The 22,436-nt window shown below is 43.5% G+C and overlaps 1 protein-coding gene across 1 annotated transcript in view; it reads left to right on the top strand.

Annotated features, from left to right (window-relative positions):
* Arhgap35 (Rho GTPase activating protein 35) overlaps positions 1-22,436 on the top strand; it is a 118,728-nt gene that overhangs the window by 48,451 nt on the left and 47,841 nt on the right. Inside the window, exons 2-3 of the mRNA XM_050130275.1 lie at positions 2,344-6,217; positions 18,177-18,321. Of these exons, the coding sequence (XP_049986232.1) occupies positions 2,537-6,217; positions 18,177-18,321 (3,826 nt within the window). The 5' untranslated portion in view covers positions 2,344-2,536. The remainder of the gene's footprint in view (positions 1-2,343; positions 6,218-18,176; positions 18,322-22,436) is intronic.

Here is a 22,436-nt window from a genome sequence, read left to right as displayed (position 1 = left end):
CATAGCCAGATCTTCTGCCTGCGCCCTCAAGTGTTAGGATTTCAGTCAGGCACTACTACTTCCAGTTTATTTGGGGTGAGGATCAAGCCCAGGGTTTCTTTCATGCTAGGCAATCATGAAAGTCACAGCCCTAGTCCCTCCTTGGCATTCTTACTCTTTGACAAAGAGATTTTTTTCCTGAACATTTACATTCATTTTGGCTCTTCCCCCCCCCAAAATACTTTAAAAGTAGGGATACTTTATCTTAGTATAGCTGTCCACTTCATAAACACTTGTATTGATTTTTTTTTCTGATTTATCTTTTCTACTCAAGTGTTCTATCACTGATCTACATCCCTCACCCCAATTAATTTTAATGTGTAAAAGACATGTAACAAAAAATTAGCCAATTTTAGTATATAGTTCATAAGTGTTAAAACTGTTAATAATATTTTACCACTACTACCGCTCATCCCCGTGACTTCATTCTTTGTGTGAATGCAGGGTCCCTGTTCACTCCTTCTCTCAGCCATGGCAACCAGCATTGCACCTCCTTATTCTGACAACTCTTAAAATAGAAACAGTCTACTGTTATAAATTGTCTTCAGAATTGAGTGTATGTATTGTGTATGTGCACGTATAGATGTATTTGTGTGCATGCATGCAACAATATGTGTGTGCAGTCAAAGTATCTGCTTAATGGGGTTACATCTCCTTTGATAGGCTTGGTAGCTACCTCTCATCTCATCTCCGCGCTACTCACCATTGCTCATGGGAGTCTTTTGCCCTAGGTTTTCTTCTACATTTTGTAGTTTTAGGTTTTTGATCCATTTAGAGTTTTTGTTTGTTTGCTTGGTTGGTGGTGTTTTTTGTTTGTTTGTTTTTAGTTTGTTTTTTGAGTCTTTTGTGTAGTCTTGGATACCCTAAAATTCACTATGTGTACCAAGCTGACCTTGGATTCAGAGAGATTTGTATGCCTCTAAATGCTTACGGGATTAAAAGTGTGCTCCACCACACACTACTAGAGTTGGGTTTTTGTTGTTATTGTTATTGTTGTTGTTGTTAAATTGAAGTGCCTATCACATGCTAGATAAACATTCTTACATCCGAGTCACATCCCCAGCTCTAATGTTAGCTTCTGTATATGATATGTAGATAAAGACCTACCTCTGTCCTTTCCAAGATCCACTTTCCTCAGCACCAACTTTCAAAGTCTATCCTTTCTCCCAATGAATGGTCTCAACAGCCTTGTCAAAAGTCGTTTAGCCAGCTAGGCATGGTGGCAGAAACAGATGGATCTCTGTGAGTTTGAGTCCAGCCTGATTTACATAGTGAATTTCAGGGCTACATAAGTGAGACCCAGTCTCAAACCATTACTCCCCTCCCCTCCAAAAAAATCATTTGGTGATATATATATATATTTAGCTATGAGTTTTATATTTATATATAAATATATATATTTAGCTATAAGTTTTCTGTTTCTTTTTCATTGGATCTATGTCTTTATGTCACTGCAGGACTGTTTTGATTGTTGTAGCCTTGTAGTAAATTTTGAAAGCAATATTGTGAGTCTTCCAGGAAGCTTTGCTCTTTCCTTCCTCCATTCTCATCTATCCTCCCCCTTCCTTCTCTTCTCAGGCTACTCCTGAACTGCTTCTCCTGCCTCTGTCTCCAAAGTGCTTCTGTACCTGACTGGTGATGTGAATTTTGATTACCTCCTAAAGGTGTTGTCTGTTTTCTCCACTATAATTACTATTGAGACCTTTTCCTGATAATTAATAGGCAGTTTTAGGAGACATTTGAATTATCTGCCAACATCCTGCCCCTCAAGATTTCCCTGCATTTTACCTTCCATCATAGTTCTCATCTGATCCAACTGTATGGCTTTAGTTCATGTTTTTATAGTGAGTTTTAATTTATTACTGTACAATTTCTTTGGTTCATAGATTAACCTAGACCTTACTCATAGGAGCCCCTTCAGGATGACACCGTTGCCCTTGTGAAATGTCCCTTTTTTTACCCTCTGAACCATCTCAATAACTCTGATGTCAGCCTTAATCACTCACCAAATATAAGACTTACTAAAGACATTGGTTTACTAAATATTTGTTGGATTAAAAAAATACTTCTATTGTCTCAGGATACAGAGGCAGATGGATCTCTGTGAGTTCAGGCCAGACAGGTTTACAGAGCTAGTTCCAGGACAGGTAGGGCTTTTACACAGAGGGAACCCTGTCTCAATAAAAGGCAAAAAAAAAAAAAAAAAAAAAAGGGAAAGAAACAAAAATCTATAATTTATTATAATTCAGTAGTTAAAGTAGAGTTTGGATATTGATGTTTTTTTCTTTTACCCCCTCCATCTAGGCAGACATGTTGGTCATTTGGCGATGAGAAGTAGTAAGAACTGACATCACACTGGTTTAGAACACTATGGGACCTGACACTTGTGCTGCTTTGGCAGCCGGCCTCCCCTGGCACTGCTGAGAAGCCCTCTTACACTACTGCAGAACACTAATCTGGTCTCGGAAGTAGTTGATTGTGGCAGGATGTTTCGAAGATGATGATGGCAAGAAAGCAAGATGTTCGAATCCCCACCTACAACATCAGCGTGGTGGGACTGTCTGGGACTGAGAAGGAGAAAGGCCAGTGTGGCATTGGGAAGTCTTGTCTGTGTAATCGCTTCGTGCGCCCAAGTGCAGATGATTTTCACCTGGATCACACTTCTGTCCTGAGCACCAGTGACTTTGGTGGACGGGTTGTTAATAATGACCACTTTCTCTACTGGGGAGAAGTTAGCCGCTCCCTGGAGGACTGTGTGGAATGTAAGATGCACATTGTGGAGCAGACTGAGTTCATTGACGATCAGACTTTTCAACCTCATCGAAGCACGGCACTGCAGCCCTACATCAAGAGAGCTGCAGCCACCAAGCTCGCATCAGCTGAAAAACTCATGTATTTTTGCACTGACCAGCTGGGGTTGGAGCAGGACTTTGAGCAGAAACAGATGCCAGATGGAAAGCTGCTGGTTGACGGTTTCCTTCTGGGCATCGATGTTAGCAGGGGCATGAACAGGAACTTCGATGACCAGCTGAAGTTTGTCTCCAATCTCTACAATCAACTTGCAAAAACTAAAAAGCCCATAGTGGTAGTCCTGACTAAGTGTGATGAGGGTGTTGAGCGGTACATTAGAGATGCACATACTTTTGCCTTAAGCAAAAAGAACCTCCAGGTTGTAGAGACCTCAGCAAGATCCAATGTGAATGTGGACTTGGCTTTCAGTACTTTAGTGCAGCTCATTGATAAGAGTCGAGGAAAGACAAAAATCATTCCTTACTTTGAAGCTCTCAAGCAGCAGAGTCAGCAAATAGCTACAGCAAAGGACAAGTATGAGTGGTTGGTGAGCCGCATTGTGAAAAATCACAACGAGAACTGGCTGAATGTCAGCCGAAAGATGCAGGCATCCCCTGATTACCAGGACTATGTGTACCTGGAAGGGACACAGAAGGCCAAGAAGCTCTTCCTGCAGCACATCCATCGCCTCAAGCACGAGCATATTGAGCGCCGGAGAAAGCTTTACCTGGCAGCCCTGCCATTGGCTTTTGAAGCCCTCATACCTAATCTAGATGAAATAGACCACCTGAGCTGCATTAAAGCCAAAAAACTCTTAGAGACCAAGCCAGAGTTCTTAAAGTGGTTTGTTGTGCTTGAAGAGACACCATGGGATGCCACCAGCCACATTGATAACATGGAAAATGAACGGATTCCCTTTGACTTGATGGATACAGTCCCTGCCGAACAGCTGTATGAGACCCACTTGGAGAAGCTGAGGAATGAGAGGAAGAGAGCTGAGATGCGAAAGGCATTCAAAGAAAACTTGGAGACCTCTCCTTTCATTACTCCTGGGAAACCTTGGGAAGAGGCTCGTAGTTTTATTATGAATGAAGACTTTTACCAGTGGCTGGAAGAATCTGTGTATATGGACATCTATGGCAAGCACCAAAAGCAGATTATAGACCGAGCAAAGGAAGAGTTCCAGGAGTTGCTTTTGGAGTACTCAGAATTGTTTTATGAGCTGGAACTAGATGCCAAACCCAGCAAGGAAAAGATGGGTGTCATCCAGGATGTTTTGGGAGAAGAACAGCGATTTAAAGCATTGCAGAAGCTCCAAGCAGAACGTGATGCTCTCATTCTGAAGCACATTCATTTTGTGTACCACCCTACAAAGGAGACGTGCCCAAGCTGCCCAGCTTGTGTGGATGCTAAGATTGAACACTTGATTAGTTCTCGCTTTATCCGACCGTCTGATCGGAATCAGAAGAACTCTCTGTCTGACCCCAACATTGATAGAATCAATTTGGTTATCTTAGGCAAAGATGGCCTTGCCCGAGAATTAGCCAATGAAATTCGAGCTCTTTGTACAAATGATGACAAATATGTGATAGATGGTAAAATGTATGAGCTTTCCCTGAGGCCAATAGAGGGGAATGTCAGGCTCCCTGTGAACTCTTTCCAGACACCAACCTTCCAACCCCATGGCTGCCTCTGCCTTTACAATTCAAAGGAGTCTTTGTCCTATGTGGTGGAGAGTATAGAGAAGAGCAGAGAGTCCACACTGGGCAGGCGGGATAGTCACTTAGTTCACCTCCCCTTAACCTTAATTTTAGTTAACAAGAGAGGGGACACAAGTGGAGAAACTCTGCACAGTTTAATACAACAAGGCCAACAGATCGCTAGCAAACTACAGTGTGTCTTTCTTGATCCTGCTTCTGCTGGCATTGGTTATGGACGCAACATTAATGAGAAGCAGATCAGTCAAGTTCTGAAGGGACTACTGGATTCTAAGCGCAACTTAAACCTGGTTAGCTCCACTGCTAGTATCAAAGACTTGGCTGATGTGGACCTCCGAATTGTCATGTGTCTGATGTGTGGTGATCCCTTTAGTGCAGATGACATACTCTCTCCTGTCCTGCAGTCCCAAACTTGTAAATCTTCGCACTGTGGGAGCAGCAACTCTGTTTTACTTGAACTTCCAATTGGACTACACAAGAAGCGAATTGAGCTATCTGTTCTTTCATACCATTCCTCGTTCAGCATCCGAAAGAGCCGGTTGGTTCATGGGTACATTGTTTTTTATTCAGCCAAACGTAAGGCCTCTTTGGCAATGTTGCGTGCCTTTCTTTGTGAAGTGCAGGATATCATTCCCATCCAGCTTGTTGCACTCACTGATGGCGCTATAGATGTCCTGGATAATGACTTAAGTCGAGAGCAACTGACAGAGGGAGAGGAAATTGCACAAGAAATTGATGGGAGGTTCACAAGCATCCCTTGTAGCCAGCCCCAGCATAAACTTGAGATCTTTCATCCCTTTTTTAAAGATGTGGTGGAGAAAAAGAACATAATCGAGGCCACACACATGTACGATAATGTTGCTGAGGCTTGCAGCACCACTGAAGAAGTGTTCAATTCCCCCAGGGCTGGGTCACCACTCTGCAACTCAAACTTGCAGGACTCAGAAGAAGATGTGGAGCCTCCATCGTACCACCTGTTTCGGGAAGATGCCACATTGCCCTCCCTGTCCAAAGACCATTCCAAGTTCTCTATGGAGCTGGAGGGAAATGACGGGCTGTCTTTCATAATGAGCAATTTTGAGAGTAAACTGAACAACAAAGTACCTCCACCAGTCAAACCAAAGCCTCCTGTCCATTTTGAGATCACAAAAGATCTGTCCTACCTAGACCAAGGCCATCGGGAGGGACAGAGGAAGTCTGTGTCTTCTAGCCCCTGGCTGCCTCAGGATGGGTTTGATCCTTCTGACTACGCAGAGCCAATAGATGCTGTGGTTAAGCCAAGGAATGAGGAAGAAAACATCTACTCTGTGCCCCACGACAGCACCCAGGGCAAGATCATCACCATTCGGAACATCAACAAAGCCCAGTCCAATGGCAGTGGCAATGGTTCTGATAGTGAAATGGACACGAGTTCTCTAGAGCGAGGCCGCAAGGTATCAGCTGTGAGTAAGCCTGTGCTGTACAGGACAAGATGCACCCGGCTGGGGCGGTTTGCTAGTTACCGCACCAGCTTCACTGTGGGGAGTGATGACGAGCTGGGACCCATCCGGAAGAAAGAGGAGGATCAGGCATCCCAAGGTTATAAAGGGGACAATGCTGTCATTCCATATGAAACAGATGAGGACCCTAGGAGGAGGAATATCCTTCGAAGTCTAAGGAGGAACACCAAGGTAAGACTCAATTTGGGATGAGTCAGTAGGGGTTTGCACAGCATCTTGTTGAGATTTGATTGATGATAGCAACTATTCAAGGACAACATGGTTTTAAAAAAAAAAAAACACTGGATGTGAGCACATAAGCATGAGAGTGCATTTGTTCTTTGGCCTTATGGTAAGAACCAACCTTTGCATTAGATATCTACTACTGGCAGTTCTAATGTAGTTAGCACCTTGGATAGGTATCCTGGGTTTGCCTTTGCCTAGAACAGTAATTACCCAAATGAGCAGGTGGTGTAGAGCTCTTCATTGTCTTGACAAGTGGCCAAGCCAGTGACAGTACAGGTAGTGTTTCCTCCCTTAAAGACTGCAGATTTGCACCCTTTGGCCTGAACATACATCATCTATACGGCTCTCAAATGGTGCTTTCTCATGATCACAAAAGGGTACTACATTTTACATTACTGAGTAGATGGTTCTCTGCACACACAAATCTGTGAACATGATGAAATGGCAAATATATATATCAGCATGGGATTTTGTAAAATGAGATTTTACATCCCTTACTTCATTCATCTCTAGTCACTTCTTCCATTAGTGAGTCTCTGAACTTGAAGGGACCACAGGCATGACAGGGACCAACAAGGGAAGGAAGAAGTTACTAGTAGTGTTTTACATGTCAGTAGCAGATAAAATGTCTTTTCTTGCTGTAGACTGCAACTTGGTGTTTACAATGCAGAGAGCTAGAGGCAGTGCCCTGTCCTCTTAGGCCTGGGCTTTGAGACAAAGTATCTCTCTCTCTCTCTCTCTCTCTCTCTCTCTCTCTCTCTCTCTCTCTCTCTCTCACACACANCACACACACACACACACACACACACACACACACACACACACACCCTCCCACTCCCCTCACCATTAGAACTGTTCAGAGAGTGACATCTTGGTCAGACTCTGACAGGGATATATACAGGTTGGTGCTCACGCTCCTCCCTGCCAGGAAACAGTAGAGATCAGTCACTTGTGAGGCTTTATAAGAACCTCGGAGGGGGAAGTTGCCAGAAATGAATGCCTTAGAAGACACACCATATCAAAAGTATCTGGAGTACTAAGAGATAGCATAGAGGCCATTGTGGTAACCCAGGGCCCTGGGAGGTGGAGGAGCATGACACCATTGTGTTCTTGGTCATGCGGAGTGCTTCTCAGTCACTGCTGGCTGAGGCTTCCATGGCAGCCTTGTCTGTAGTATCAGAAAGGGCAGAGCCGTGTTGTGTGAGTTGTGGGCCCCTTTTTTGAGTCTCTACATTCTTCGCATTTAGTTTTTCTATAGCTTGTCTGTCTACTCTGGGGTCATATCTGCCTCTTGGATATTGTTCTTCAAAACTTGGAAAGAAGACCCAGTGAAAATAGTTCTTATTTAGAAAGCTAACCAACCTCCCTGTATTTCCCCCAAGTTTTCTTGTTTGATGATACCAAATCTGAGCATTTTGAACATTTTGGCTTCCTTCCACCTCCACTCCTGGTAAAAACTGTTGCTGGAACAGCTTATGTGAATGCTGACAGTCTTCTGATTAGTGGGGGTGTTTGCACACCTGGGAATTAAGAAGGTGGCATAATAGCACACTGAATTCTAAGTCTTTTTCTGACTTCTGGCAATATTTTTAATACTGCAAATGATGCTTTGAAAACACATCCCAGACTGGGGATGTAGCTCAGTTGTAGAGAGTGTGCTGAGCCTTTGGGAAACACTGGGTTCAGTCCCAGTACCACATGAAACCAAGTGTGCTAGAGGCAGTCCTGGTCTGCAGAGTGAGGTCAGGACAACGAGTACTGTTACACAGAGAAGCCCTATCGGGGGGTGGGGGCAGTGGTGCCCATCTATAATCCCAACATTGAAGAGATAGAGACAGGAGGATCCTACCAAACCTAAGGCCAGCATGAAACCTATCTCAAAACAATCAAAATAAATAATTTTTTAAAAATTGTCAAATAAGACTTGATTTCTAGATCTCACTGTGGCAAAGGCTTTACTCAGAAGAATCAGTTTTTGTGTCTTGAGCTGTATCCCTGCTGGGGACCAGACATGTCCCCAGCTGCTGGATCAGCAGGCAAGAAGTACCAGCTTACAGCCTGTCTTGAGTTATGTAGGCCATGCCTTTTTCCAAATCAGACAGAAATGATTCCTCTGGCCTAAGAACCATGGCATGCCAGCAGTCATTTTAGGAGTATCCTTAGGGAAGAATGGGTAGAAGCTGGCATTGTGCTTCCCTGATTTGGAAAGTGGTTCTTTGGAATGAGCAGAGCTGCTTTGTCATCCCTGCAGAGAAAATGAAAGCCTTTGCCACAGAGCAGGCCTCCTGCCATCGGGAATGCAGACTGACACTTGTTTTACTGGAAGAGCAAGATACCATCAGGGCAGAGAGTGCAAGCCACCCTCCGTGGGGGATTTATCCTTTGATTTTTATTGGCATGACAAAGCAGTACAGCATTTATTTGAAGTGAGGGGAAAGGCATTCTTGATTGCAGTAGACAACAACTCAGACCCTCCTGCAGGCCAAACTGTGGGGAAGTGCCTATCCCTCCCTCCCCCACCCCCGCTTCTCACCCAGGCCATAGCACCCAGGTAGGGTAGCCAGAGCTACACTGGCTATGAAGAGGTCATCTGTCTGCCAGGGAAGACCTGTGGGCAGAGCTAATGTTATGATGGCCCAGGTGGAGTGTGGGTCGATATTAGCTGCTGAGGCCCTGGGAATGAGGTCTTAGGGTCAGGTCCCAATTCCCTGCTTTCTCATTTGGACTTGAGCATATGATGTCCCTCCTCTGGTACCTTCTGTAAAAGGGAACATGATCCTCAGAGGGCTGAGTATTGTGGGCCAGAAGTTTGTGCTGTTTTCACCATGGAAATAGCTAGACCTGAAAGAGGGATGAGGCTGAAGCATAGCATAAGGTGACATGCCCCTGCAGCAGGTGGAACATGGCATTATACCAGGGAGGAGGCTGCTGTGGGCCTCCTGACCACACCATTTCCTCTTTGGTGTAAGGTTAAACCCACAGTGATTCAGATGCTTACTCTGTACTCGCCCTGGCAACCACATTAATGAAGAGAGGCTCTGCTCTGGGTACCAATGTGATGGGGGAAAGGGGGGAAAAAACCCCACTCAGTACTCTTCCTAATGTGCTAGATTAGTACCTTAGTCAGAGAGAGGGATGCTTTCATCTCTTCTAATGAAAGTACAGACAGTAAAGCCAATGCTCCTTTGCTCCTTCTTGGGTCATTTTCCCAACAGCACCATTCAGCAGCCCACCCTCAGTGGGAGCCTTCCGCACTCATCTGAATGAAATTGAAACTCTAAGATTGCACTTGGGTGGCTGTGAATAGAGCTTTGTCTAAAGCTGCTGCTGCTGCTGCTCATGTCTCTGTCTCCCAAGGCTGTGCATTTGCAAAGATGAGATCGGGACCAGCAGCTCTTATTTTAAAGCCAAAAAGCAGGCCATAGAGCCTTGTTCCACAATTGTGCCCTTGGGGCTCATTCAGTTTGCTGAAATTTGGTGTGTTTGACCACTGTTTAAAGGCTAGATATTATTGGCTATTTACCCTTCTGTCAGATACGCTCTTACTCTTGTGTTTAATAAAAAGACAAAATAGTGATAAAGAAAATCTTTCACTTACTGTAGCTGCCACATGACAAGACAACCTATTGAAAAGTGAACTGTTTGAATCACGCATTGTTTGGTCTATAAGGCACCAAGTAACCAGTTTGACTGTTTGTGTTCCCCCAGTGAATTGGCTTATTTCATTGGATTCAGTGAATTGGTTGGTTGTTATGGCTTTGTAGACACAGCTCTCGTTTTGTGAGGCCTAGAACGGAGTTTCTAGTTTCTAGTGTGAATGAAAACCAGCTGGGCAGTTGGACTGCCCACACCACTGGGAGGGATATTGGTTTTGACAGACAAGTGGAATATGATAAGAGCTCTTTGTAACTTGCTCAGAAAAATTCAGTGTATGCTTTTGAGCTTAGTCCTACTGAGTGAGCTGTAAAACCTCTCCTAAAGAAGTACTTTGACATCGGTGTACAAGCACCTTCACCCTTTTAGGAAGGCAGCATTTGGTTCAGTACTGAGACATCAGTGAACACTTATCTCCTGCCTGGTGTTTTAGGTGTCCTAGATGTGGTAGTTAGTTCATGTGTTCCTCAGTGATAGGTTCTGAACATAAACTTGTATGTATCTTAAGTACCAGGTGGGGAAGTACTAGATACTGAGGGGTTATTGAACAATCTAGGAAAGTTTCTTAAGAATTGATAATGTAAAGCTAACATGGATGAAGCACCAAGCAGACAGACAATGAAGATGGAGAATTCATGAGAAGAACTTCATCAGATACAGTGTGGAATTCAAAGTCAGGATGGGAGACCAGAATCTATTCATATGTAGTCTATAGTGTGATTGCCACAGAAATAGGATAGGTTTATGTTTTAACTTGTATGATTTATTTTTAACCCCAACATTATTTATTTCATAGTTGAGTTTATTTTGGAGCACATTTTGAAGGTATGGTCCATCCTGGTGGGGAAGGCATGGGAACAGTGTGGTTTCAGTAGGGTGGAAGTGTGAGGCTACTTGCTTCCTCATAGCTGTCTGGATCAGGAAGTAGAGCACATTCATGGCTCAGAGAGATTAAATACCTTCTCAGCAGGGCATGGTAGTGCTTGCCTGTAATTCCAGCACTTGGAGGTGAAGGTAGAATGATCAGTTCAAGATTAGCCTCAGCTGCATAGTAACTTGCAGGCTAGTCTGGCTACATAAGACCTTGTCCCAAAAACAAACACGTAAATGCATTGCCTGGTTTACCAACACTGCAATAGAGTGGGTGAACTTTTGAGGCCAGTTTTATAGCTGCCACTCGCATATGCAAGAAAGTTGCTAGTTTTCACTGTTCATGTGCACATGTTTAGACCAGTGAGCCCACTCATTTGTGTTCATTCAAACAGTGTCTAACTTTTATTAAGACCATTTCTTTATGCTATCCCTCCTAAGGACAGCATGGTGCTGTTCTTTCTGCCTTCAGTGTCTAGTCAAGTAAGGTCAAAATAGGCATGGAGGGACTGAATTAGCTATTGGAACATTAACAAGTTGTTTTAAATCCATGCCAGTGGATTTTCAGTTTATTTTATTCTCTCTCTCTCTCTCTCTCTTTCTCTCTCTTTCTCTCTCTCTCGGCAGTTTCTATGTAGCCCAGGCTGCCTCAAACTCACAGTCCTCCTGCCTGAGACTCCTGAGTGCTAGGATTATGTATACTGCCATGCCTGGTTTTTTTTTTTTTTAGTTTATTTTAAGCCTAAAGAACTTTTGTAGTGTCCTTTTGGTGATAAAAATAGAACATCTTTTAACTATCTGCTTTAGCTTGCACACACCTGCTCCTTAAATAAAATAGGGAGTCCAGGTCCTCTTTTCAAAGGACAAAGAATTGTTGTGATACTTCCTAAGCCAACTGGTTCTCTTCCACCACCTGGTTATATAAAATTATCTCTGCACGACCCATGTGAGGTTAGCTCCAATCAGTGTGCATGGACCTATGCCTAGATCCAGCTGCCTTTTCTACCTTGCCCCCAGCTGCACTGGCCAAAAATTGAGCCTCAAGATCCTTAGCTTTGCCACAGTCCTTCATTCTGCAGTGTGATGACACAGCCACCTTCCCTTTCCTTCATCTAAGAGGGCTAGATGGTGGTAACACCAGGGTTTGTGTTTCTTCCTGTTTTGCCCTAAATCAAGGTGCTATAAGCTGATAAGTGTCAGGAGTATGAATAACTTAATTGAAAGGGCCCCTTTGAAGCTCTATTGGAAACATAGAGGATAGTTGTTAATTAGAAAATCACAGTGTTGGCGATGAATGTGAGAAGGGGCGGGGAAAAAAAGCCTTGAGTGGTGCTTTTTTTTTTATTTGTTTTGTTTTTCAAAACAAACTTTCACTATACTGTCCAAGCTGGCCTCAGACTCAGTCATCCTGCCGACTCCCAAGTGCTAGAATTGCAGGTGTGAGCTAGTACACATAGCTGTAAGTTTGTTTTTAGGGAAACCAAGAGATCTGGAAAAGTGGAGACGTTATTTATTCTATCAGCACCTGTCTAAAAGGAAAGGAGGAGATGACTTAAGTTGGTCCTGCCTTTATCTGGGTCTTGACATTTCATCCTGGAGGAAGAAGTGTGGGCTTTGGCTGCAGGGTCTCTGATCTCTGCTGTGAAAGGGGCTAATAACACCTTTGCCTTGCAGGATGGCTATAAGGTTTCGGCACCTAGCTTCCTAGGGAGTTGTTATTGCTTTGTTTGACCCACTTGAGGCACAGATGTGTGGGTCATTCTAGGGCTTGGCCTCTCCTGCTTTTTCTGTTTTGGCCTGCTAAGTGAATACCCCAAAAGAAGATGGATGTTGAGAGCACCTGCTGTGAGAGTGCTCCCTGTGATTCCCTAAAGAGGGACATGTGCCTTACTGGGGACACAAGACATCTGGCAAGCCACTTGGGAGAATGGCATTTCCAGCTAAAATGTACTCAGTAACCCTTTAGATGCCAGAAGTGTTGGTAATATCAGAAGCCAGCCCAGAATTTGTCATGGCATTCCACAAACTGACTTCCTGATGAGGAAGGTTTAGAATAGTTGTTCAAGAATCCCTGTCTAATTTTATGATACTCTAGAGAACCTTTAGTTATCTAAAGGATGTATTTGACACTCTAATCCAGAGTTTAAAGCTTAAGAGAATGCATGTGAGGAGGTGGGGTGGAATTCTGTCACCCAACAAAGGGGATTGATATTCTCTAAATGCTATCTCATTCATAAATTGGAGGGTTAAACTGGATCTTGGACTCTTTGAGGTGAAAGAGATTAGCAGTCTAATTTATCTTTTATCCTGCTCTTATCTCTGGAGCACAACTGTACAAAATAAGCCTTCTCCTTATTATTAGTAGGTGGCTCTACAACTGTTTGAACATAGCTGCTTTAGGGCTCTTTTTCCAGCTTGAAATTGCCTGATAGTAGCTGAAGATAGTGCCCCATGCTTATAGTCCCAGTGTTAGGGAAACAGGCAAGAGGATTCAAGACCTTAAAGCCACCCAGGACTATGCAAGATTCTGTCTTTTGAAATAATAATAAACATCATCATCTGGTGCTGGAGACAAATCTCAGAGGTCAAGAGCACTTAATACTCTATCAGATGATCAGAGTTCAGTTCCAGCACCTACATCAGATGGCTCACAGATGCCAGTAACTCCAGCTCCAGGGAATATGACACCACCGTCATCAGCGGGCACACATACACCCACACCCTGGGCTGGCTTGTTTTTGTTTTTTGTTTGTTTTTGTTTTTTATCAGGCTGACACAAGATAGAGTCATTTAAGAAGAGAGAATATCACTTGAAAATAATGGCCCCATCATATTGGTCTACAGGGCATTCCTTGTTAGAAGGTCCCAGCCCACTGTGGGTAGTACCATCCCCAGGCAGGTAATCCTCAGGTACATAAAAAAGTAAACTAGTGTAGGGTATAGTATAACACACCTTTAATCTGAGCACTCGGAAAGCAGAGGCAGGTGGATCTCTGAATTTGATGCTATGTACACCAAGCAAGCCAGGGCTAGCTAGCTGCATAATGAGACCTTGTCTCAAAAACCAAAATAAGCAAAAGAAAGGAGAGAAGACAGGAAGAGCCTTCCCCATGGTCTCTGCTCCAGTTCTCATATCTAGGTTCTTGCCTTAATAAGTTCCTGCCCTGACTTCCTTAAATTATGGACTGTAATAGGAATGTTGTAAACCCAGTAAAAACTCTTTCCTCCCCAGGTTGCTTGTGGTCTTATCACAGCAATAAACAGGAAGCTAACACATACACACACAAATAAAAGACTTCCCTAGTAAATTTTGAGTAGACAAATATATATTACCTTTAGAAGTTTTCCAGATAGTTGGTGTGCTTTTATACTTTACTCAGCATCCATTTGTTCATTCTGCCTAACCCAAGAACTTATTTATATAAACTGTAGTGCTGTGAAGTACAAGTTCTGCAATCAGACACACCTCAGTGGGATTTATTTGGACTCGTCTCCAGAGTTCCTCCCTTTCCTTTCCCTCCATCCTTCTCTCCCTTCTTTCTTTCCCCCCTCCTACTTTTGCTCCTCATTCTCCATTATTTTCTATGTAGGCTCAGGCATGCCTTGTGCCTATAGAGATGAGAGAGACAACTTTAAAGAATAGGTTTTCTGCTTCACCATGTAAGTCCTGAGAATAGAAAAGGCCCTCAGCATTAATAGCAGGTGCCTTTATCTGCTGGACCAGCTCAGTGGCCCCAGGGTTCTTAGTATGCATGCTTTTAGTGGGAGTGGGGTATTCTGGGGGTATGACCAACAGAAGCATGCTATTCTGGGGACTCAGTGGTGGAGTGCTTGTCTATCTTCTCTGCTCTAGGTTCAATCTCTGGTACCACTAAAAAGAGAGAAACTTGGGATCTGGTGCTTAGAAAGTACTTAAGTGAGACAAACCTCTCTAGCCAGTGGCTTGGAAGCATACACATGAGCATCACTTTGAGGAGTATATTGTTTCAATTTGATTAGATTCTAGAACTAAAGCTAGAAAGCATCCCAGTGATGACTAGGAGAATCAGGGTCACCTCCTGCTTTTTGGTTCCACACTTTCCCTTAGCAGCACTTTATTTGGAAGTTTCAGTTTTACTGGGGAATAGTATTATCTTCATTTTGACCAAGAAATTGGGTGGGATTGATGGAAGTGGTTTTTTGTTGTTGTTGTTGTTGTTGTTGTTTTAATACAGATGGTCAGTCACTGTTTATTCACACTTCAGAACTAACCCTTTAAATGGCAGAAACATTTACAGGAAGAATATTGCTTGATCCAAGGCTATGTGACTACAATAGTACACATCAGCTGAAAGGTCCTGCCCGTAACATCATGTGACCAGGATGATGCTAGGAAGGTAGATGGAGGTGATACAGTACTTGACCCAAACCACATCAGTCAGATTGAAACATAGAAACCTGTTTTTCTCTTGTGAAATAGGGTCTTACAGAAACCAACCTGGCCTCATACTTCTTACTTAGTCTAGGATGACCTTGAACTTTTGATCCTCTTCTTCCAAGTCCAAGTGCTGTAATTAAAGGTGTGCACCACCACACCCGATTTTATATGGTGCTGGGCTTCAAACCCAGAGTTTTATGCAAGTTGGGCGAGTGTCCTACCAGTTGAACCACGTCCCCAGCAGGTTAAATTCTTTGTGGTGTGGTGTGGTGTGGTGTGGTGTGGTGTGGTGTGGTGTGGGGTGTGTGTGTGTGTGTGTGTGTGTGTGTGTTTTACTGTGTATTTTTAGTTGACCTTGGACTCACAGAGATCTGCCTACCCTTACCTTACTGCCATTGCAGGCTTTTTAATTTTTTTTAATTCTTTAACTTTTTTTTTCTTTGTTGTTGTTTTGAGACAGGTTCTGGAACTCTGTATGTAGACCAGGGTGGTCTCAAACTGACAAAGGATCCACCTGCTTCTGCCTCCCAAGTGCTGGGACTAAAGGTGTGGACCACCATAGCAGCCTCTTTGACAATTTCCTACACACACACACACACACTCACACTCACACGTATGTACACACAATGTATCTTGATCATATCTACCTTCACCAAGCCCCCCATCCCCTAAACAACCCATTTAGCTTTCTTGTCTTTTTCTTTTTCTTTTTTTATTTAAACACCCTTGAGCCCAATTAGTGTTGCCTACATGCACATGAGCAACATATCTATAAGGAAAATTAACTTTCCCTCTCAGACCAGCCATCAATTGTCAGGCTCTTCAGCTAGATGGAGTTTTATAAGACCTCCCTCCATTCATGCTGGAAGTATTGCTGGTTTGATCTTGTTTAGGTCTTGGGTAATACAGTAACTATAGCTGCTGTTACTTTGTCCAGAAGTCAGCACTTGACAGCACCCTTCCCTCATCCTTTGGTTCTTCCATTTTGTCTGTCTCCCTCTTCAAGATGTCCTCTGGACCTTGTGGGGTTTGATAATCAGTGTTCATTTAGAGCTGAGCCCTCACTCAACAGTCATTCATTCTCGGCACTTTGACAAGTTTTGAGTCTCTGTGTGTTGTCTGTCCTGCCTTTTCCAGCTGGAATTGTCACCAGGTTTACCTTACCAGAATTCCCTTCTGTGGAGCAGGCCTCAGATCCAATCAGAAAGCAATTGGTTACCCCCATAGCAGCCATGCCACTGTTGCACCTGTTGGTACATAATGTCTGGCAGCAAAGCTTAAACTCTTTATGTTGAGCTTTGTATAAGTATAGGTTATAGCATGCATCACACACTGCTGGACAGTCTAGATTTATCCATAAAGAAAAATCAGAAGTCACCAGTTTGCTTTTCCCTAAAGTCAGTACCTGCTTACCTCAAGAGCCACAGCATGTGTTTGTCAGGGCCAAGCCACGTGGGGGTCCATGAACCTCCACATTAACTTATTTAGCAGGCTAATGGTTGGGCTTTCTTTGCCCTTTGACTGTTTTCTAAGGTATTACCTGTTAGCAGCCCAGTATACTTTTTAATTTGCCTCTACCCTCTCTAATTCTAACTCCTAACTCCTACTTCCCACTCCCACCCCTCTAATTTGCACAGGAAGTTTTCAAAGAATCTCAGACTAAACAGGAAGTATCTTTTTCCCTTATAAGGAATACTAAAATGAATGAAAATGGGCAGAAGAAAAGGGGAAGGTTGATTGACCTGTGACCTCGCAGTTGGATGTCTCCTTCTGTGGGTTTTATGGAAAGATCCCTAAATAGGTTTATAATCCATGCACATTGTTAAGGGGAGTCATCTGCCCTGCTACATTGGGCTGAGCCACTTGGAAATGAAAACTGATTATTAGAATCACACTGCTCTAATTTACCTGTATTCTGTTGCCCTCTTATTAGATACTTTAAGAAAGATCGACATTCTAAACCCCGTTTCCTTGGCTTTGGGGAGTTTCCATTAGTATAAAACTGCCCCCTCCCCAAATATAAGCTTCAAAATAAAAGTACTAAATTCAGTGGGGGGGGGGTCACAGTTTGAGTGATTTTTGAGGCAGACTATTTCAGTAATTACTGTTAAATATCATGGGCTTTGGTAATCAAGCATTATCACTAATTGAGTCATTGAGGCCTATGGAGACTTCTTTTTCTTGAAAAAGTGAAAGGTTGTGAGATTTTAAAGGAAGTGTATGTGGGACTTGTTTGGTAACATAGTAAAATCTCAGTGGCTATCATTGCCCTGCTGACTACTTCTTAAGGAATAAAAGAATAGACAGAATTACATTGTAGCCCAGGCTAGCCTGGTGCTCTTGCTGGTCCCACCCCTGCCTCCCAAGGACTGAATTTATAGGCATGGGCCTGGGTTATGTTATTTTGTTTGATTAGTTGGCTTTACCATTTCCTAATGTGGAAAACACCAGGAATTAACCCCAGGCTAATGTATCAAAGGGAATCCTCATTTGAGACCGCTCTAACAGAATACGTGCTGTCTCTTTTCTGGAAAGAGGAAGTTACTAGTTTTTGGACCCATGTTTGATCTTTCCGAGGCATCAGCCATCTCTGAGTATATACCATTTATTATTATGTAGATTATTTGGAAAACTTCCTGTTTACTCCAGTGTGTCCCCAGTGGAGGATGTGGATGCCATTATGTTGTTACTTTATTGAGTAAACTTGGCCAGCTTCTTATAAACATCTTTGTTCTAATAATGCACTCTCACACCAAAGGTGTGACTGTGTGACAACTTTCCAGTATCTTATGTGATATTTGGAGGCTAGAAAATGCTATTAAGGAGATGAGCAAATTTGGATCTGTTTGTCCTCTTGAAATCTTTTCAGCACTTTGTTACCAGCTGCCAGTTCCTCTTTGGAACCCTTGCAGATACTTATGATACTCACTTTGTTTTGTGCTTCCTTTTTTCTTTCCTGGACAGAAACCAAAGCCCAAACCCCGACCATCCATCACGAAGGCAACCTGGGAGAGTAACTATTTTGGGGTGCCCTTAACAACTGTGGTGACTCCAGAGAAGCCAATTCCCATCTTTATTGAAAGATGCATTGAGTACATTGAAGCCACAGGTAAGCATCTCCCACAGCAAATAGTACCTTCCACTCCCTGCAGGGAGCTTCCAAGAGGGCTGGGATTTGTGAACTTTCTGGAAATGAGAGATGCTAACAGAAAGGCGCTGGGTGATCTGACCACTGAAGCTTCAATGGGAAGGCTAGTGTGGCACTAAGGAGACTTAAAATATGTGGGAGCAGTTCTGTCCTCAGACCTGTCCTCACATAGCTTTAGCGTGTGGTTAGTTTTTTTTGGTAGTTTGTGTTGTTTTGTGTCCCCTTGTGGGTCTGTAGATTGCATGAGGTCAGAGTAAGGGCTTTGTATGGAACACATATTACACTCAATAATAGAAACAAGTATTTGAGACTGTTACCAATCCTGGCATTCTCATCGGGCATCTAAGACTCATGTACAGGTAGGGTCTCTGCTCTGAGGTAAGAAAACAATCATAGTGCTTGAATATCTTGTGATCATGTGACTGGGTTTTTGTTTTGTTTTTGGATTTTTTCGAGACAGGGTTTCTCTTGTAGCTTTTTTGGTTCCTGTCCTGGAACTAGCTCTTGTAGACCAGGCTGGCCTCGAACTCACAGAGATCTGCCTGCCTCTGCCTCCTGAGTGCTGGGATTAAAGGCGTGCGCCACCACCGCCCGGCTGTGACTGGATTTTTGTACATGGAACTGTGTGAGATAGATACAAAAAGAGAAGTTGCCTTAAGTTTTTATGTTCTTAAGATAGTACAGTTTTACTTGTGTGGGTGCTTCATTTTTCTGACTTAGGGCTCTTACATGTCTCTTTGCCTTCCAGTTTCACATTATTGTTTCTTTCTTCTAGCTACTTTCAGGGATCTTTGAGGAGGAGGTTTTGTAGGTACCTGTCAGTGTGGATTCCCAAGCATTGTTGGTTGAGCTTAAGAATGTAGACTTGGGAGCCAGGCATGGTAGTGCACACTTTTAATTCCAGCACTAGGGAGGCATAGACGGGCAGATCTCTGTGAGGCCAGGGATACACAGTTAGACCCTGTCTCAACCCACCCTACCAAGAGGAGGAGGAGGAAGAAAAAAAAAAGAATATAGATTTGGAGGGCTTGCGACAATGCTCAGCAGTTAGGAGTGTCCCAGTATCCACATGGCAGCTCACAACCAAAATACCTTCTGGAGCACTGTCTTCTAGCCCCGTAAGCATTGCATGTATGTAGATAATACATGCAAGCAAAACACCCATGCACATAAAATAAATAAAATTTAAGGTAGAAAATAGAGAGGCGTGGGCTAGGTGTGTAGCTCAATACTAGAGCACTTACCTGGCTTGTGCAAGGTCCTGTCTCATTCTTCACACCTCCAGAGCATACACAAACATGGGACTCTGTGTCCTCTTAATTCTTTTCTACCCTGACGCTTGTCCACCTTCAGTCACTGTCAAGCCAAGCTGCTGCTCTGCAAACTCCACCAGATTGTATCACTGTCTCTCCAGACAGTGATTCATCTGATCGCATCCCAGGCCTGCTAGATCTATGCCTCTGTCCCCACCCATTCATTTCTGCTTCCCCACTATCATCTCTTTCCAAGACCTTCCTGCTTATGTGATCCTGATGTAGAAAAGCCTCGCCATTCTTCCTTGTTGTACTACTGACCCCTCCAGCCCATATGAAAGACTATTAGGTCTTTATGTTAAGTAAGACATTGTTTTATGTGTATATTCCTCAGCCCCTAAACTCTGAAAGTGTGCCTTTTTAAAAGTTACTTACTTTAATTGACAACAAAACTATACATTTTGTACAACTGGTTTGAAATACAGATTGCCTAACTGCATTGTATCTTACTGCAATGTTGTAGAAGCAGCTGCTGTTGCTGATTGTGAAGCATCATCTCCTTGTGTGTTTAAGAAGCAGGGTCCAAGTGGGGTGCTTCACACCTTAAATCTTGGCAGTTGAGAGGTAGAGGCAGGAAGTTATCTGAGTTCAGGCCAGCCAGAGCTGCACAGTGTCAAAAAAAGAGGCATAATAATTAGTAGAGGTATTCTGAGGTTGTGATAAACCTTTGAACACATGGCCTTGCTTGGATCAGAATCTCAGCTCTGTCATCTGTTCATCGCTGCATTGTGAACACTAATAACTAGCCTGTCTCTGGGAGGGACCACAGAGCTTAGGGAGACCCACATGAGTGGCCTAGATTGTGGTGCCTGGAACATAGCTATGCTCCAAGAGTCCTGAATCTTGACTTTGTGTTGGTATATTTCATCCCTTCACTCAGAGGCACAATCTCTGCTCCCATGCCCAAGAAGTTACTGATGATGGATAGTGTTAATGACTGCTGCACATCAGCCAGAGACTTCACTGTCACCTTGGGCAACTTTGCCAAGGTCCCCTTTGATGCCATCTCAGAGACCTACAGCTACTTGACCCCTGACCTCTGGAAAGAGATTGTATTTATCAAGTCTCCTTATCAGAAATTCACTGACCATCTTGTGAAAACCCACACCAGTGTCTCTGTTCAGAGGACCCAGGCTCCAGCCATATAAGGGTTTTTTGGTGTTGTTTTTGTTTGGTTGTGTGTGTGTGTTTTGTTTTTGTTTTTTTTTTTTTCAAGACGTTTCTTTGCTGTCCTGGAACTTACTCTGTAGACCAGGCTGGCTACAAACTCACAGAGATCCACCTGCCTCTTGTCTCCTGAGTTCTGGGATTAAAGATGTGCAACACCACGGCCCAGCTCCACATAAGGGTTTTTGTTGTAGGAGGCTGCTTGTCGACCCAGACTCCCATAATAATCACACAGAAACCATATTATTTAAATCACTGCTTGGCCCATTTGCTCTGACTTCTTCTTATTTGCTAACTCTTACATCCAAATTTAACCCATCTCCATTAATTTGTACATCACCACAAGGTCATGGCCTGCCAGCAAAGGCAGTGGCTCCATGGCTTCTCTCTGACTCCGCCTCCTTTCTCCCAGCATTCCGTTTAATCCCCCCCACTCCCCAACTAGCTCTGTTCTACCCTAGAACAGGCCAAGCCAGTTTCTTTATTAACCAGTGGTATTCACAGCATACAGAGGGGACTCCCATATCACCATATAAGAAAAAGTGAATTCAGTCTGAATTTTTCATTGTTGTTTGTTTGGGTTTGGGTTTTTTTTGTTTGTTTGTTTTTTACATCCTGAATGTTGGTCTGTATACCAGGCTGGCTTCCTTCTCTTTGCTAGGATTACAGGTGTGTGTCACCACACCAGTAACCGCCCCCCACCCCCCACCCCCACTGCCCTTTCTCTTGGTTTGCCAGTTTGAAGCTATTGAAAAGTTGAAAGAAGCTTCATAATTCATTGGTTGTACTGGCATTGTCACTTTAAGAATATTCACCAGGGCCCTGGCAAGACCTTCACTGGTAGAAGGTGAAAACCACCTCCTAAAAGTCCCTGACCTCCACACGTGCTCCACAGTACAAACATGTACCCTCACACACGCACTAGTAATAGATTTTTAAAAAGAAAGCAGTGTCTGCCAAGGTTGGGGTAGATCTCAGTGATCAGGTACCTGCTTAGCTGCTCAACATGAACACTGGGTTCCACCTCCAGCACCTGAAAGAAAAACATTACTGTTGTTAATACTGATAGTGTTATTTTATGTTTAGTCCATGTTTGAATTTGCTCAGCTGACTTTTAACTGTCTGTTATGGTTGAGTTTTTTTACTCTAGGATGCAAACACTCAATTCCATCCTCACTCCACCACTCCTACTGCCACCATTACCTTTTCTGAAGTGTGTAGACAGTTGCCTTACAGAGTAACTTTGATGTAAAGTACTGTCTGGACCTCTCATCACTCTCAGCCCACTTCAGTACTACATATGACCTCCTCAGAGTGTGGTCTTGGATAAGTTAAGTTCCCAGCTTACAGAGGGCACAGGACCAGTGTTTCCTCCTCAAGCAGAACACATCTGTGACATGGACTTGTACGAGCTCTGTAGGCTTGTTTTGAATGATTAGATTTTCCTTCAGGAAAATGGGTGCTGTCATTGGCCTCTCATGTCTTTGTTCTTCACTCATGTGAGGAACTGCAGTATAGAGTCCAGACAAACAGAAACAACATCCCATCAAACTTTGTCAGAGCAGACCAATCTCAAAAGAATTTATATCCCAGTTT

The sequence above is a fragment of the Alexandromys fortis genome, unplaced genomic scaffold, assembly GCF_014885135.2.
Source record: "Alexandromys fortis isolate MF-2015 unplaced genomic scaffold, M_Fortis_MF-2015_v1.1 scaffold_325, whole genome shotgun sequence".
Classification (NCBI taxonomy): domain Eukaryota; kingdom Metazoa; phylum Chordata; class Mammalia; order Rodentia; family Cricetidae; genus Alexandromys; species Alexandromys fortis.
This window is presented reverse-complemented; position numbering and strand designations above follow the sequence as displayed.